The 18,598-nt window shown below is 41.2% G+C and overlaps 1 protein-coding gene across 1 annotated transcript; it reads left to right on the top strand.

The window, feature by feature from the left end:
• The first annotated feature begins 513 nt into the window (after positions 1–513).
• MASTL (microtubule associated serine/threonine kinase like) lies at positions 514–17,383 on the top strand. Its single transcript, XM_072328606.1, has 12 exons — positions 514–757; positions 1,115–1,252; positions 2,447–2,586; positions 3,426–3,514; positions 3,994–4,100; positions 4,368–4,503; positions 5,141–5,313; positions 6,472–7,686; positions 9,496–9,634; positions 13,131–13,244; positions 13,344–13,445; positions 15,566–17,383. The coding sequence occupies exons 1-12, from the start codon at positions 587–589 to the stop codon at positions 15,721–15,723; spliced, it is 2,682 nt and encodes an 893-aa protein (XP_072184707.1). The 5' UTR covers positions 514–586; the 3' UTR covers positions 15,724–17,383.
• The last annotated feature ends 1,215 nt before the right edge of the window (positions 17,384–18,598 follow it).

The raw sequence follows: 18,598 nt of genomic DNA, 5'->3' as shown, positions 1-18,598 counted from the left end.
CAAATTCTTAGTCTGAACAACTGCAACATCTTTTGCAATGTAATCATCAATTATCACTAAAATTATCATTAATTATCATTAAAATAATCATCAATTATCACTAAAAAACCCAACCCCCCACACACAAAAGGTTGTTTCTAGCTGCTCTACATGATATAAGCAGTAAATGATCAGGGGGTGCTTCCAGCCAGGCCGGGGAGGCTGTGATGGAAGAGCTGTGGTGCAGCAGAGGTGACAGGATCAACCCAAGGCACGGACGCTGAAGCAGCACTCACACACTGTGAGAGCAGACTGCACAGAGCTTCATTCCGCTTCTGTCAGCAACAAGCTCTTAGTCCTGCGCGGTCACGCACGACAGTTGTGTAAGCCTTCAAGAATCAGGCACCACCAAGAGGCCGGACTGCAGCCTAGCACCGCTGCAGCGATACCACAAGCGCTTGGCCAAGACCGCGCCCACCGGCAGCCATTACAGCCAGCTCCTCAACGGCCATAACGGCCGCACGGTCTCGCGAGAGCTCCGCCCCTCTCCGCCCGGCGCCCGTGACGTCAGCGGGCGGAGCGCCGCTTTGAACAGGCGCGGGGCGATATGGGCACGGTGGAGCCGCGCTCGGAGGAGGGCTGCGCTGCCGGGCCGAGGCGTATCGAGGTGCCCCGGCCGCCCTCCATCGAGGAGTTCACTATCGTGAAGCCCATCAGTCGCGGCGCCTTCGGGAAGGTGTATCTGGGCCGCAAGGCGGGCCGGCTGTACGCCGTGAAGGTGAGGCCGCGGGGCGGGGCGCTGTATCCCCTCAGCTGTGGGCTGCCGGCCGTGCCCGGGGAGCGGGACCGCGCGGCGCTGCGGCCGGGCTCGGAGGTGGCGTAAAAGGGCCGTGCAAAGCGGTGGGGAAAACACGGGTGTTCAAAGCTGGATGCGCTTATATGGAAAAGGGTCTCTAATAACCTGTGATTGAGGATCTCCTCGTTACGTAGAGTTGGAGCTCTGTTCCTAAAACCATTTTATATATATTTATGCTGTACATGCATAGAAGTTTGCAGTCTAGAGATGAGCGAAGTGTAACTGAGTTATGTACCTAGGAAACGAATGTATATCTGCTGTTTTTTTTCTGTCCTTCAGGTGATGAAGAAAGCAGACATGATCAATAAGAACATGGTTCACCAGGTCCAGGCAGAGAGGGATGCACTGGCTCTCAGCAAAAGTCCTTTTATTGTGCACTTATACTATTCACTGCAGTCAGCCAATAATGTCTATTTGGTGAGTAACTACACAGCCGGGGTCTTCTGTTACAGCACTGGAGGTGGAGTGAAAGGCTTTATTAATGTCTGAGAGCAGGAGAGACTTTTCTAGTAGTTAGTCTGCTTTAGGAAGATGTTTAGAAGTCCTCTGGAAAACAAAGCAAGAAATCATTCTGTTCAAACAGGGGGAAAAAAAGTGTCATTGGAAAGATTCTGATGCTCACTAATGTGGAAGTCTGTTATTTGTTGCGTCCCCTCAAAATGCATTAAGGCAGTTGGCTTGGGTGGTGAGAGGGTAAGTGGGTGGCACAGGGAAGCGCTGGTCAGTGTGGAGTGCTATGTACTGCACAGGGTTTGAGCGTGGCTTTCTCACCTGTCTCTACATAGAAAAAGCGTGGTTTGAGATTGCCTGCAAAAGGTCTGGCGTGTCTGCTTGCTGTACGCACACAGTGTGCTGAAGTCCTAAGGCTGATTCACACTCTTTCAATGCAGTTTGTGTATAAAAGGTATAAAAGGAGGCTTCCTTTTTTGGGCTCTGTTAATCACTGCTCATCAAGCAGATGCCTGAGTCATGTATTCATGAACAAATCTACATGTACTAATATGTTCTATGTTAGTATGTAAATAATGATGAGGCTTCTTGACAAAAAAAGATACATATACATGTAATTTTACTATTGAAAGATATTACATGGGTGTAGTGATATAGTTTTATGTGTGGTGTTTTTTATGTGCATCTCTTTTGACTGCTGTCACATATAAATTGTTCTCACTCTGTCCTGTGCTTCTGTAAACTTACCGTTATTTCATAAGGCTTGGGTCAGAGTTTCATGTTGTACAAACACTTGCAGGATGAAATCATTTGGGTACTTGTCGTTGAACAGATCAGAATGTCAGTGGTTGGTTTCAGGCCCTGAATTTCATAGAAGAGCTTAACAATTTATTTTGTTAGGATAGAAAAATTTTTGGAAGCTGGCATCTATTCCAGAAAGTAATCTAGGCAAATAATAGAAAACACTAATGCCTATTAACAGAACATGTTTCATGTCCACTGCCATTTATTTTATACGAGTGAAAGGTATTGTGTGGGAAAATGAAGTAAGATAATACAAGGAAGCTTCTGTGCTCTTTTACTCTTTGAAATGAAATAAAAGCTTTTTTACTTACAAATTTGAAATGCATTTTAAGTTATCTTAAACTCTTTGATTGGCAGGTGATGGAGTACCTTATTGGTGGTGATGTCAAATCTCTTCTCCATATTTATGGATACTTTGATGAAGAAATGGCTGTCAAGTATATTTCTGAGGCAGCGCTGGCTCTTGACTATCTTCACAGACATGGGATAATCCACAGGTAAAACCTACTTCCATGTTATAAAAAAGGACTTGGTAGCTTGGGGTCTTTTTTTTTTTAGCCTTCTAGGAATTAAGATTGTGAATTTCATGGAATAAATTTAGTTGCCCTAAGCATGTACTTGCTATATAGCCTTTACTAAGGATGAATGCATTCATATGCCTGTATGTTTTATTTATTATGTAAAACTATACGAGCATCTTATGCCCAGACTTGTGGCATGCCAGCTGTAGATCGGATCTTTGTACAGTATGTATGGCAGGACAACAACCCGCTGCTGTTCAGGCAGTGTATGGGATTACTGGCTTGTGTTGCCTGTGGTCGGTTCATACAGTGCTGTATAAACTGGGCTGTCAAATGAGTGCTCTGGAATCCTCTGGATACTGTGAGCAGAGCTGTAGGACAATGAAGTGTTTACTACTCTAATGATTGTGTTCTCTGCTGCTCTCAGTAGCACTACAAAGAACACGTGAACTCTTTCTATTTGAGGTTTGTTTATTGTGCTTGCTCTCATGTGTAGGAGCTACACATCAGTAAATTTTGTCACAATAATATTCAAGAGTACTTATTAAACCCTCAATATCACAGAATGTGCAAGTTTTGATCTGCATGGTGATGTTACAAGGCTTGAGATGTCTGTACAATATCTAATTCTAGATCTATTTGACTGTTTTGGCGTATTCCTCTAATTGGAATCTTCTGTTGTAGCTGAGAGACACCATACTACTGACAATCAGCGTTACTGCCAGTTGTTTTGGACTATATGTTTCTGTTCAGGTAGATTCCATAACATTGCCCAGTTATCTTTTTGCTGACTGCAACTGTATTCATGTCTTCAGGGATCTGAAGCCAGACAATATGCTCATTTCTAATCAGGGCCACATAAAGCTGACAGATTTTGGGCTTTCCAGAGTTACTCTGAACAGAGGTAAGAGTTATCTGTATCTTACCAGTTCTCTTAAAATATAGAATCATAGAATGGTTTGTGTTGGAAGGGAGCTTTAAGATCATCTAGTTCCAAACCCCTGATATAGGCACATAGATCCATCAGCCCTATCTGTGTTTTTTTTGGACATCCTTCTGTATTTTTTTTGAATGCTTTACTTCCTTGTAGCAGACAGTTTTCATTTAAATAAACCCTAATACTGCACCAGCACCTGATTTCTACTAAGTACTGATTAAGTGCCTGCTAGCAAGGGAACTGTTCTGTGATCTGCACTTCCAAAGCATACATATTTATTCTTTGGGGTAGGGATGTATGAAAAAGGAGTTATTTCTCTGAAGGGAAATGGATTTTGAAGTTTACTGTGATATCTTAGCATCCAAACATGCTGTTTTCAAGTAGCAGGAAGGTATAGCTGAGTAGTCAACCTGAATTTAACCTGCTTCTTTTTTAAATGTTTGTAGAGATAAACATGATAGATATCCTTACTACACCATCAATGGCAAAGCCAAAACATGACTATTCACGTACTCCAGGACAACTGCTGTCTCTTATCAGCTCTCTGGGTTTTGTAAGTAATTTCTACTGTTGTTTTTTTTGAAGTACTTGGTGATTTTAATTTCCTTATCTTTAGTAGGAATGCTAAGGCTATTCTTATACTCCTTCTGACAGCATTTCCAAATGCTGATTGCCAATTCTGATTTAAAAAAAAAAAAGAATATAGTTATGGTTACCTTGAATGCATATTTAATAAAGAGTGTGTGAAGTTACACTCAGTATCTCAGGTTCTTTTCTAAGGCTCTGTTAACTTCTATGTATGCTTCTTCCTGCCTGATAGTATACTCCTGTTGGAATGAAAATGCCTATCAATCCCAATTCAGGCGGAACATCTGACAGTCTGCATGAAGTGAGTTCACCCTTATCTATGATTGAAAAGGAAAACACTCCTCTTTCAACTAAATTATTCAAAACAGGTGAGTATACAAAACCTTGTACTGGGTAATGCTCTTCTCTGTACCATTGTTCTTCTTCTGTTTGATATAAATTTATAATGTTAGGAGTAGCTTGAACCCATTGGATGAAAGTTGTTTACAGTCTTGCTGATTACCGTTCTTCCAATACTTCAGCATTGACACTTCCAGCTAAATTACTAATGTAGTGTTTGGATTTCTTTTTAGAGTGTAACTACTGAATTCAAAACTACTCTTTGGGGTTTTATGGAAATGGTATCAGCTTTTGTAGTTCCACTGCAAATGGTTTAATGTAGCAATGTGTGCTTTCATTTAAACTGATTTTTTTTCGGACCAGAAATGCAAAGGAAAGTAATTATGTTGCTATTACTAATGTTGCTTTTAAGCTGTTGGCAAGTGCCCACCTCAGGGAGAGAAAAATATATGTATTTACTGTACAGGAAAGGATATGGTAAGTTGTTATCACACAGCTTCCTGTAACTTCCTTTGGTATGAAAACTTGACCTAATGTGAAGCAGATTCATATATGCTGCACATATGGGTCAACATTTGAATTCTTATTTTTGGATTCTTACTTTATATAGATACATCTATATACATGCCTACATCTATCTATCTAAATCATTTTTCCTCTCTCAAGGTCTGGATACTTCTCCATTAACTCCTGTTATGCCAGCGAGAAGTTTAACTCCTGCTCTACTTCAGTCAAGAGAAAGGTTTGGTACCTCCACTGCCAGTAGTCAGTCTCACATGCATTTGTCCAGCATGGAATCAGAATGCTGCAGCAGCCCCAGGTGGGAGAAAGAAGTAGAGGTCAGGACTGTTTCGTTTTTCTACTACAAGTTAAAATTAGCTTGCACTTCTGTATGCATGATTGCAGATGCCTTTATTTCCTTCTAGTTATTTCAAATTTAGAGAAGCCTTCTTGCTGGACAAGGAGCAGAGATTGTAACCACTGCTGACCAGAAGTTTTGAATCAGCCTGGTGTTGTTATTGTTATCCTCAGACAAATGGTAATTCTGCACAACATGCAGACAAAGCAAATGATATCTAGCCTGCTGCAAAGCAGCAGAAGTCACTGGTCAGCAGTGGTTTGCTTCTGTTCTCTATTAGGTGTTCAGTGCTGAAGCTCTCTGGGAGCTGAACTTATCTGTGCACTTCCGTTAGATCAGTGAGCAGACTGGGGAATTTCCTCAGAAGTCAGAACTTGGGGAAGAAAAAAAACCAAAAACATAAAAAAAAAACACCACCAACATTTCAGTCTGTTACCACTTGTACTACTGAAGAGTTTTGTACCAGCTGGCCTTGCCAGTAATTACTCATAGCTGGTAAAAAGAAAATCCTTGCTTATTTTAAGTTGTTAATGAAATGTCGCTCTTAGGTTTGGTCACTTGCTGTGATTCCGACTTAGATCATACAAGGCAAAGGATTATGAATTGTTTAAAACATTTTCTTCAGTCTAGTTCTTAAGGCCTTGTTTGTAGTGTTGTATTATCAAAACAATAGCAATGTTGTATTTTCCTTTCATCTCTAGAGTAAAACATGCCACAGAGCAGTCAGGATAGTATAGTAGGGTTCCTTGGTTTTGGTGGTTGTTGAAGTGTTTTTATTAGCTGGATACACTTCTGTTGCTTATCTTTTTAACATAAAATTGTTGCAAGTAAAACAACTTTAACCACAATTTCTTCCTCCTTACACTTCTAAAATTACCGCTTTTTCTTCTGTAGTCTTGCAAACTTTTTTTCTTGTTAAAGTCTTAATTATCAGAGCTGCTCCCTAATTTAGTTTGTGGACTGTTTGAGCATAGAATGTATTCTTTTTTATCACTACTGGTGATTATAAAGAATAAGTAATGTTTGCCAACCTGCAGTTTTCCCCTGAAGTAGAAATAAGATATTTTCAAGGACACGTTTCTGTAATGTGATAATTTTATTTTTCTTGATACTCAAAACATAATGTGCTCATTTGCAGCAAACTGAAGATGAGATGTGTTCTACAGGCACAAGTAACAGCAGGCCAGCTCTGCCTTCTAATAGAGAATTACTAAATAGCGAAGATCCTAAAGTTCTTAAGAAAAAAGAACTAGAATCTGCAATTTCTCCCATTAGTAGCAATGATTCTGGTAGCAGACAGAAGCTGGGAACCAAACGTTCTGGAATAACAGACACTCCAGTGACTACACTGGATGCGAAAGGGGTGGTAAGAAAATGCCTCTCAGAAAACAAGATCTGGGAAGAAAAACTCACTGCAAATAGAGAGATGACCAATGAAATGTCAGAAACTGCCAGCTCCCAACAGTCACCTTTAATCCTGAAAGATCCTGTCAAGCCAGTCAAAGAAGAAGAAATTTTTGAGAAGCCGGGTGTAAAAAGAAGCTTTGAACTTGTTGATACGAGTCCTTGTCAGGAACTTAACTATGTTAAAAAAACAAATGCAGAATATAAGCGTGGCTGTCAGATCTCAGAATTTTCTGCAAGCAAAAGTACAGGTCTGACAACGGAAATTCAGTCCTTATTGCTTAGCGGTGAGACCTGCGAAAGCAAAGAAGTTATGAGGTGTAGTGATGGGCAACAAACAGAAAAAACTGTTGTTCCTATTGTAGCCAAAAATCTTTTGCGTGATCTGGATGCAGACCATGAAAAGGATAAAAAAGAGTATATGAACTCAAGTCTTTTGTGCGCTGATGATGAAAAACCTTTAGGAGCCCCGAGTGCAGATTCTGACCTTTCGTTTCCTGAAATTTCTGTTCCTGAAAGCCATTTAGAAAAGCAGCTCCTGGATTTGGATAAAGGTGTTAAAGACCTCTCCTTTGAGGAACCTAAAGCAGAAGACTTGTTAACAACATCACCCAACTGCCAAGATGCTTCACAAAATGGAGGGGAAGCGGATGTTGTTCAGAACTGCAAGATGTTATGTTGTGAGCAGGATAATCACCAAAAACACACTGAAGAAACTTACCCTGACACCATATTGTCTCCTTCTGAAAAGATGACAGAAACAGTCAATCTCTTCAGAAAAAACAACGTTGTTTTTCGAAGTTATAATAGTCCAATTAATGTGTCTAATGTGTCAGATCCGTGTAGCATGACTTCTTTAGACATCATGGATCTTTCACCTGCTTGTAGCGGCTCTTACCCAACAGCTATTACTCCACTGCAGAAAGGAAGGCCGTTCAGAGCCTATCAGGTATATAAGGGGACGTGGAATCTGTGTGTTAGACTCTGCTGACCTGAAACCTTTCTTCCAGGTGCTGTTTAGGAGAGCTTGAGGTAGTCTGTCAAATATGGCTTTTGCTGACATGCTTTCACTTGCTACATTTGTGTGTCCAAAACTGTTTCTGTAAGAGCTTGGCAGTAGCTGTATGTTCCCTGACTTGCCTATAGTTCAACATATTGTCTGCCTTCATATGTGCAGAAACCTTTGTTCTTAGAGAAAAGTGGTAAAGAAAACCTGTAATATGATATCTCTCTTTCAGAGCAGTGCAGTATGTCCTGTGAGCTATTCTAGCTTTCTCAATGCAGTGGAATGTCTTTGACTTTCTTGTTGCACATCAGCCAAGGCAGTCTGGAAATGCTGTTGTGCTGCTAGTAATTGCTGTTGTGCTTGCTGCCTCTTTTCATCATAGGGAAATTGATTTACTGTCAGGTAACAATTAGAAGCATATTATAAAGACTTATGCAAACATTAACACCTGCCTCTGAGTGATGACACTTTTCTTTTGACTATGTTAATCCAATTGATTGTAAATAAAAATCTTAATGTTTACAGTCAGTCAGAAATGTGGGAAAAGTAAGCATATGTCGGTCCACATTTCCTGGTCTACTTTGGTACAGCTTTACAAACCTTTTCTAATTCCTTAAGCAGTTGCAGTATTTAAAGACTTCTGACAGAACTACAAAACCAGTTGTTGCCAATGTGTTGAATGAGGTGGTATACAAGAAACAGACATTCCAAGTGGTGTTTTGGGGAAGGACTTTCTTCCTTTTGATGCCTGGATTGCTTGCTTCTGTTTCAGAATAAGATTGCTAATTTACTATGGAATTTGTGTTCAGATGAAACAGTCAGTGTGTTGTGCTTCATCTGAGAAATAAATGACTGGTGTTATGTTTCTGTAGTTTGAATAGGAAAATTTCTTTTAAACTTCTGTGTTACTTTCTGTAACTTCAGTACTGAGTGATTTCTACTAAAACAGAAAGCAGGCAGATTCTGTAGCCCAACCATATGTTGAAGTTATAATTAATTGATCTCAATTGTATTGAAAACAAAGCTGTAAACAAAACAACATCAGATAGATGAGAATTAAGAGGACATTGAAAAATAGAGAATAAAAGTCTCTGTAAGATACTTCAGTGACCTCTCCAGACCTCAACTGGAAGTCTTTCACTGCAGTCAGCCTTACAGTCTTGCAAGAAAACCCCACAGATGGGTATTTCCTTCAACTTACATCCCAAATGATTTTCAGTGGGTTTGCATAGCTGTAAGCTGTCACCAAGGCTCACCTGAGGAGAATTTCATCTTCAGGCACTGTGTGTCACATAGCGAATGGGTTAAAGGATGAATTCAGCACATTTTCTGTATACGTGGTATGTAATAAAACATGTACTGTTTTGGATACGAGATGCTTGTTCTTCATTAGGTAGCATAAAGAGCTGTGGGGTAAAATTGGAGGTTATTTTGACAATATATTTTGGAAATTATTTTTTCAGATTAAAATCTAGGAGGAGTTTAATTTTGAAACATTATTTATGAATTTGACACTGGAAGAGAACTTAGGGAAAATTTTTGTCTAGATAGGCAATGTTTGACTTGTGCCTCAAGACACATGAGGTAAAGAGATGACAGCACATTGCACACACACTTTGGGAAATGTATGTTTTGTAATTGGTTCTTGAATTTAAACTCAAGTTTCAGCTGTTGTTGTAGCCTTTATTAAGCAAGAAGACGGGAGTTGAGAAGTTTGGTTTGACTTACATGTTTTTTGTTGCTTACTTAAAGACACCTCGTCAGGGGGATGCAGGCACACCGTACAGGACCCCAAAGAGTGTGAGAAGAGGAGCTGCCCCAGTGGAAGGTGAACGCATCCTGGGGACTCCAGACTATTTGGCACCTGAGCTGCTTTTGACAAAGCCTCACGGTAAGACAAACTGTGGAGTTTGTAAATGTTTAGAAGCGTAGATATGTTCCTTTTTAAATGTGTTTAGAGCTCTGAACTCTTTGAGTAGGGCAACAATTATTTTTAAAAAGCAAAAATAAAGGAAAGGAAAAACACCTTGTGTTGGCTTCTGCCTACGCTCATGGCTGCTTGCCTCAGCAGCTCCCTCCATTTGCTTTTTCACAAGGTTTGGGCTGTCTGGTGTAGTCTCGGTTCTTAACCTAATGCACTGGGAGCAGTGTTTATGCAGCCTGAGACCTTCCTGTTCCTTGGGAATCACAAATTGCTCATTGAAAGTATCCACAGAGATTCATTTAAAAAAACCAAAAGTTGAAATCAGCATGAAAGGATCAAGCTTCCAGTTGTCAATCTATTCCACATCTTTTGATACTGAAGTGTTGCGTGCAGTAAGAAAAGCTTCTGAAACTGCATTAAAACTAGTTATTTTTGAACTGAGTGACTTGAATTGATTTCTTGCAGGATCCTCAATAAAACTGGACAGTTGCCATCAAATACTTATTGAGAACACTATAATAAAATGAAACAACATTAAAGCATGTAAACCTCTTTGACTCTAATCCTGAGCTCTGTTGAGATCAACAAAAAGCCTGACGTTTTCCTGTTAATTTTCAGGTCATTAACAGCAAAAGTCAGTGTACCCCCTGAATACTCTTGTTGTATTTATAGTTACGTTTTATTTCAAAAGCCAACTTTTAGGGTTTTATAAGTTTACTTTATAAAGTAAATAGTCTTAGGAAGATTGCACTGATACTACTGTTAAATTTCCATTGAGAAATAATGATCACTAATCTGTAGAACAGTAAAGTTCTTTGGTATGTGGTTAACTTCATGGAAGAAGTTTAACAGACTTAACAAATTTGAGTATAACTGGACTAAAATAACTAAAGCTATTTGGTAGTTCTCATTTCTCTTAAAGAGTCACAGTTATTTGGCAGATATTAAAACTGGATAGTAGTTGAAAATATGACTAAGGGTACTCCAACCAAATCTGCTATGTTTCGATATGACTTCCATGCAGTTATTGAGGGATTTCAGGCCTTCATTAGTAACTTGCAAAGGGTCTGGATTTTCTGTTGGTAAATATAAAAGCTCCCTTCATTGAAGCCAGGGTTTGCTGACTTCAAAACTCAACTTTCCTGCCCTAAATATTCCTGTTGGTGTTAAATTACCTGCGAATGCTGTTGTCACCTTAAAGTAGTTCTGTAACACAGCTATAGTTCTTTTGCTTGTACCTTAGGCTTTAAAAGCACCATTTTATTGTTACTGTTGAGTTGACAGATTTCAAGAAATCTGTGTTCCTGTGCGTTCAGAGTTACATTTGGTATCTGTTGATGTTTGCATTTGTTAAGGGGTTTTGCAATAACTGTAATGTTTTCTTGCTTCGTTGTCTCTTCACATACAGGGACTCTGATCTCTGGTGAGTTTGCTGTGTACTGCATAGAAAAGAGAGTGCTCAGCATAACTGCAAGCAGTCAAAGTGTAACTAGATCACAACTCATGAGAACTCTTGGATGAGCAGGGTCTATACAGAAAGAGATGTGCAACGCACACTCCACATAATAACGTGATGCTTCCACAAAAGATTCAGGAAATACCAGTTTTGCTGATGAGACTATCAGAAGTGGGAGTAATAGACTCACAGAATAGCTTGGGTAGGAAGGGACCTCAAAGATCATCTAGTTCTCTAGTTCCAACTCCCTTGCCATGGGCTGAGTTGTCCACCACTAGTTTAGGATGCCCAGGGTCCCACCAACCTGGCTTTCAGTGCCTCCAGGCCTGGGGCATCCACAGCTTCTCTGGGCAGCCTGTGCCAGGACCTCATCACCCTCTTGGTGAAAGATTTCCCCTTGACATCTAATCTCCTCTCTTAGAATAAAACCATTCCCCTTAGTCCTGTCGCTATTTACCTGTGTAAAATGTCCATTTCCCTTCAGTTTATAAGTCCCCTTTAAGTATCAGAAGGTAACAGTGAAGGCACTAGGTCAATTCTCCAGGTGAAACAAACCCAACTCCTTTAGCTTGTCTTCATAGGAGAGGTGCTGCAGCCCTCAAGTATCCTCATGACCTTCCTCTGGACCCACTCCAGCAGCTTCACATCTTGCATGTGCTTGGGGCAGATCTGGATGCTGTATTCTGGGTAGGGCCTCAGGAGGGCAGAGTGGAGAGGGACAGTGCCCTCCCTTGCCCTGCTTTTGATGCCCACCCAAAAAACTGTTGGTGTTCTTAAAAATCTTGTGTAGTAGGAGAAAAGGCAGATGCTTTTTTCCTCACTGGTTCATATCTACTTTATGCAATCAGTCTGAATCAGTTTGTGTATGTGAAGAAGACTCAGATGTTTAAGGCTGGATATTTCTGTTTTAGTCTCCCAAGTACTGATAGGTATGACTTGGTCAGGATGTGGTTGGGGTTAACTTCAGTTAAACTTGAGGTGGGAGGGGTTTAAAATTGCTGCTGAGCCCTTTGTTCGGATTTGTGATCTAATTAGACTTAGACTAAAGCTGAGAGCAATTGATTTGAACATCCAGGCACTTCTAACAATGATGGATGTGATTTCACTGCTCTGATATGCTTAGCTTGGTGGGGCGCTCTTACTGCTGTTAAAGCTGCTAAATGTGCATTATACTATCTATACAGCTTACAGCTTTTCTGAACGTCATTAAATAGCCCTTTTGAAATGGCTGGGAATACTTCTAATTTTTAATACTAAAAAACCCTTAAAATTTACCCTTCAATTTTGTTTCAAAGATTTTTTTGCAACAAGTGTGGCATCTGTTCTTCATGCGGTGATGTAGGTGTAGCTTAAAGGTGAAGAAAGCTTGAAGTGCATGCAGAGGTGTGTGAGACTGCTTTGCCTGCTTGTTTTTAAGTGGTTTAATAAGATTTTGCAAAATCTGAAACTTGGGAAAATGAAACTAGTAAAGATGAGAGTGCTGTTAATTACACTGAAGCCTTAATCAGCTTCAATATCATGGGAAGTAATCCAGTCTTTCGCGTGCTGGCTGCTCTCTGTAAACCGCCTTGAATATTTTTGGCATAAATGTAGGTAAATGAAATTTTAAGTGAATTATTTGCGTATTCTCAAAGATCCGAGGGAGAGAAAATAGCAGATAGCATATAGCAGTTAGTATAGCATGTGTTAAAGGCAGTCATCTCCTGTCCAAAAGAGGAGCAAGCCTTGGAGAGTTCAGCTCCTGGATTCCTTGTGATAACTGAAATAACTCCCTTCTTTTGTCAGTAAAAGAGGAAAGAATCTTCTGGTGAGTAAATAAGGAACATGATGACTTGAAAAAAAGCCCTTTAATATTTTTTGTCTTCAATGATTGTCAGGCACAACATATTTGCCTTTCGTTTCCAAGAACTTTTGCAGGGTCAAAACACTTTCTAATTGTTTTCTCATATGTTTGCAAATACACTAAAATAATGTCTTTAATAATAATGGTCTGGGTTTCTTATTCAGGTTCTGCTGTAGACTGGTGGGCTCTTGGAGTTTGCCTGTTTGAGTTTCTAACTGGGATTCCACCTTTTAATGATGAAACACCAGCACAAGTCTTCCAGAATATTTTGAAAAGAGGTAATTGTTTCCGTAATAAAGGAAAAGGTGAGGGGTTTTTTTCCCCCAAAGTTGGCTGCATGGTTTGATTTATTGACTCTTCTGCATCTTTGTCTATAGATATTCCCTGGCCAGAGGGCGAAGAAAAGCTGTCTGACAGTGCCCAAAATGCAATAGATATTCTTCTAACCTTTGACAGTACTAAGAGAGCTGGACTGAAGGGTTGGTATTAAACTACTTTAGCATTCATTACAACCAAAGTGCTATTGACCTCCTCTTGAAACTTAGGCGTTGTAATTTATTAATCTACTTATGGTCCATATATAGTGCTGGAACATCTAGCATGTTGGGGGCATTTTCAGCTTCCTTGGGGAGTTTTGCCCTTCTGGGTGAGGAGAGCTCTGGTGGAAGTTGAAGTGTTTTTCTGTTAATTTTTATTGCTTTAACATTGTCTTGCTCTAAATATTCGGTGTTTAACACCTGATGTACTCACGTTCACTGTTACTGTGTTCAGCAACAGGTATGTAGGGGACCTGGACAAAAGTGATTTTAGGCTTTTAATCCAAGTTTCTGTAGTTTGAGAGAGAAGTTTCCTTCAAAAGGTAATTCTGAGGAGTTTTTTCATAAGTATCAGCCTGTCCTTGCTGAACGTATGGGGAGTATTATAGGAATTACCTACAATATACTCTTTACAAAGTATACTCTTCTTTCCCCTTGCATGGGGTCTGAAGTACTTCCTACTATAGCAGGGGCTATATTTCATGTAAATTTGATAATAAAGAAGGAAACCAATGAGTTAAGATGTTTTAGAAAGGGGAAAAAACCTTGGAGAACTGCTTAAAGGAACCTCTGGGGGAGGAATTATTACTGAAATGGTTACCCTGAGAGTAAAAGTTAAAACAAAGCCAGTCTGAATCAGAAAGTGCAGGTTTGTAAGTGAAAGTCATAATAGCACCAGGGACTTCGGGCTTTTAGTGACTCTCAAAAAGCATCTGATGTTTTACTTAACACATTATTGGCTTTATCCTAGGTGATAGGGTGAAATCTAATTGCCTGTAAAGCATATAAACATAAAGTTAGGTGTCATAATAGTTCATTTCCTTCTGAAGTTCTTGGAAATTAGTTCTTTGTCAGGAGCTGTAACGTGGTACAAGTTTTTCCTTTTCTATGGAAGGTGCCACATTATGCTCATCTTTTCATTTCAAGACAGCCTACAGTACATGGGAACTCTGAACACATAGAATCACCAAGGTTGGAAAAGACCTAAAAGATCATCCAGTCCAACCGTTCACCTATTACTAATAGCTCCCACTAAACCATGTCCCTCAGCACAATATCCGGTCTTTCCTTGAACACTCCCAGGGTTGGTGACTCCACCACCTCCCTGGGTAGTCCATTCCACTGCCTGACCACCATTTCTGAGAAGTAATACTTCCTAATGTTCAGCCTGAGTCTCCCCTGCCATAGCTTGAAACCATTCCCTCTGGTTCTATCACTAATGACATGAGAGAAGAGGCCGACCTCCAGCTCACTACAACCTCCCTTCAGGAAGTTATAGACAGCAATAAGGTCTCCCCTGAGCCTCCTCTTCTCCAGGCTGAACATTCCCAGCTCCTTCAGCCTCTCCTCATACAGCCCGTGCTCCACAGCTACCTACAGTTCTGATATAGTGGATCCACAGTGTCCTGCTGCATGTATAGTAGTAGAAGTGACTAGGAGGAGTTGGAAGACAAACTGCCTTTTGTTTTGTCTACAATAAGTATTTGTGCTTTAATATTGTGCTGTGTTATTTGATCAGGCAATTGAAATGTTCCTGGGGTATCTGTCTTTATTTGTCTCATGCTAAGCAGTGACCTGGTCCAGAGAGACTGAGCGGAAGAGATCTGGAGTCTTGTAGCTTCATTTTTCCCCCTTAGGCTGGGGAAGAGGAATCTGGTGGTCTGTGGTAACTTGGCTGTGGAGGTGACTTGGATTTAAGTTCCTACGCAGAATTCAAGTGATAGGAAGACGATAATTTGGGGACTGTATGAAGCAGAAAGCTATTCCATGGGCTAGTGAAAGATGGCTGCTCTCGGGTGCTGTAGGATTTTGGCATATCTAGACACTGAGATCAAACCAATGCTTAAAGTTTCCCCCTGAGGAGCCTCTGTCCTGCTGTGTGTTGTGTGGAACGGTTCCTCCTGCTAGGGGAGGAGAGCTTGCCTGGCAGCAGCTCGATCCCACTGATGTTGGGTGTAATTAAAACATATTTGCAGTCTGCCCTTTTGTAAATTAAAAGAAATATGAATCTAAGGGAATTTTTAATGCTAATATAAGAATACTCATATAAATTTCTGTTTCAGAACTGAAGCATCACCCCCTCTTTCATGGAGTAGACTGGGATAACCTACAGAATCAGCCTATGCCTTTCATACCACAGCCGGATGATGAAACAGACACATCTTACTTTGAAGCTCGGAATAACGCGCAGCACCTGACCGTGTCTGGATTTAGCCTATAGCATCGAGATGAACTGCCCATGCTTTTTGCACACTTATAGGTTGTTCTACAACACTAATATGCTCTGGAGATTCCTTGCCAAATTTAGTGTGCTTTAAGTTCCCGGTCTGCTTTTAGTATTGTATCCTTTCTTCTGAAGTGAAACTACTGTATGAAGTTTATCTGCATTCATGCTACTCTTTGTTTCACGTACTGCACCTTACTGGAGCCAGTGTTGTATTTCTTAGAGGAGGTAACACTTGGCATGGCAAGAAAGCAATTAAATCATAGTATCAATGAGCAACTCGAGCTAGGAGGTTATAGTTAAACATAATAGGGGAAGGGTGTCAATCCGTGCTTGCTGTGTGTGGAGGTGGTTCAATGTACTGACTGTCTTATTTCAGAGTGGTCCTTTCTGACCATTGTGCAGAACTGATGTTTCCATTCACAGTGGAAAACTGAAATCTTTATGCAGCATTAAAACAGTGCGATGCTGTTTATCTCAAGGTTTAAGACAGTGGTTTTGCAGATTAACTCGGCCATATGTAGCCAGTTAATGTAGAAAAGATTGGCTGTAATTCTTCTGGTAATGATCCTCACCTTGATGATTGGTGCAGGGCTGTATGCTTGGATCAGGTCTGCTAGACACGGAGCTGTTGGATTGTTGCATTGTAAGCAGTCACAGTGCAAGGAGACCAAGCGAGTGCCTGCATCGTAGTGGTTACTGGTTCTGAATAGAAAACGCTTGTGCTCAGCCACGCCAGATGGCAGAAAGCAGAATGCACCTGAGGGCTGGCTAATGCAGGAGTATTGTGCACACTGAAGCTGCTACGTACTGAAGACTACAATGTATTGTAAAGACTGTAAATTCACAGCCACGTTCGAGAGTTTGCTGGGATTTGTTACAAGTGTATGTTCAGTATTACGTGTTCTAATTATGGGGAAGTATATTTAAATGTATTTTAAAGCTGCAGCACAGCTTGCGTTTGCTGGATCTTAAAGGTTTATTGGTAGGTCATGGTTTAAATTATCTTCTTGTAGTGTTCTTTTTCTTGCATAGCTCTGATACCCTCAGCTGCCTTGCTGCAGGTTTTATTTATCAGGTTATTTTCAGCTCCATGTCGCATGTGCTGCACAGCGGTGCCCACTAGAGGCCGCATGGCTGGAGCTGGGCACACTTTGATGGGTCGTGCTAAGGGACTTCTGCATTTCATGCACAGAATTAAGCCGCCCCCTCATTGCCCTGCACCCTGCGAGCTGAGCCTTAGCCATGCAGTTCTGAGAGAACACTGTGCTAGGCTCTGTGCTTTCCTTCCAGGTAGCTTGGGAAAGGCGCTGGAGGAAGGAAGGGAGGTTCTGATTCTTGTTAACTCCAAGCATTTGTCCCTCTTAGAGCTGGCGCGTTTCGTAGTGGAATTGAATCTTGGGAAGCTGCAGCACACGCAGTGACCCTCACTCTGTTTGCCACAGGCTTCTGTTTCTCATGACTTGTAAAGTGTTGATTCTTATGGAGAGGGATGTTACGTGAGCAACGTGCAAGGAATTAAATGTGACGTTATTGAACCCGCAGACAACATCCTTGAAGTGTGATCAGAAGTTCCTTACCGTATGAATTTAATAAAAATGCAAGTTTTTGCTCTGTAGACTTTGGAAGATAGAAATTAAAACAAACCACCAAACCCACTCACTGTACGACTTCTTTTTCCTGCACTCTGGGATATCAGTTTCATGCAAAGAAAACTAAAACAGTGTGTTCAGAGGTGATGCAAATAAAGCACTGCAGCTGTTGTGTGCAGTGCCTTACAAATGGTTGTGAAGTGTCCCCTGTGGGGGGTAGGGGGGTAGTTGCAGTGGTTGACATCTTGAAGCTAAACAGCCTCAGACTCCTTGAAATCATTCTTAATCAGCTGCCAGAGCCACGTGAGCTGCTAAGCTTTACCAAACCAACTGCAAGGAGCTGCAGAACTACCTGAAGCTGGGCTGCCTTTGAGGTAATGCAAAGCTTTTGCAGTTACACAAAGTGAAAGATGAGGGTACAGGAAGCTGCCGGCTGTAGAGTTGTATCGACTTACAGTGGATCTTCTAACAGTTACATAACACAGCACAAAACCTACAGCTGCTGCGGGGCCATAAATCTGCTGACAAATCAGTGTGTTTAATGCAAGCCATTGTCACTGCAGTACATGCATGTGGCTGTAACTGTTAGCACTGCGGGTAAATGCCCACAGTAAAGCCTGTTTTGGTACCTTGTGCTTAGCCTGATCTTGGCAAATGTGGAGCTGAAAATGCATGTTCTGTGTGTGGGCTTTTGTTTAAATCCACGTATCCTGGCTGCATTCTTCACTGTGAATCATCCCAGAGCTTCCTTATTACCCTGCATACCACTGCTTTCCTCATTTACTATTTGACTGGAACTACTACAGCCATTTGTGTCAGCTGGCAGAGATGTTGGTCCCTTGCGGCCGCAGTGTTTGAGCCTTTGTATTTATGGTATTTGTACACAAGGGCACCCCGTAGTGGTTCCTCAGCTACCAGCAGGAAAATGGTGTGAAGGCAGAAACACGATTTTGCACTGTTATTGTCTGCCACTGTCTGGAAAAGAGCCCAACTGCTGCTCCTCCTGTGCCCTGAACTGAATACCTCACAGCAGCTGGAGCATCTTCCCTGTCCTTCCAGCCAATGCAAAGCTGTGCTTTGAGATGGATTCACTGCAGGAATTCAAGTGCACGTTTACTTCAAAAGTGCTGTAGATGCTTCCAGTGCCACATAAAATCCACAGTGACTGCAGGGCCTTAGGAGAACCCCAGATAGAACAGGGCTGCCAGTTCTCAGCACCACTGCTCTCTTTGCATGGCCTTCGAGTTAGTGCTGTCTTTGTACTCTGGCAAGTGACGGTA

The sequence above is a fragment of the Excalfactoria chinensis genome, chromosome 2 (genome assembly GCF_039878825.1).
Source record: "Excalfactoria chinensis isolate bCotChi1 chromosome 2, bCotChi1.hap2, whole genome shotgun sequence".
Classification (NCBI taxonomy): domain Eukaryota; kingdom Metazoa; phylum Chordata; class Aves; order Galliformes; family Phasianidae; genus Excalfactoria; species Excalfactoria chinensis.
The sequence above is the reverse complement of the archived record's forward strand: the minus strand, read 5'-3'. Positions and strand labels throughout refer to the sequence as shown.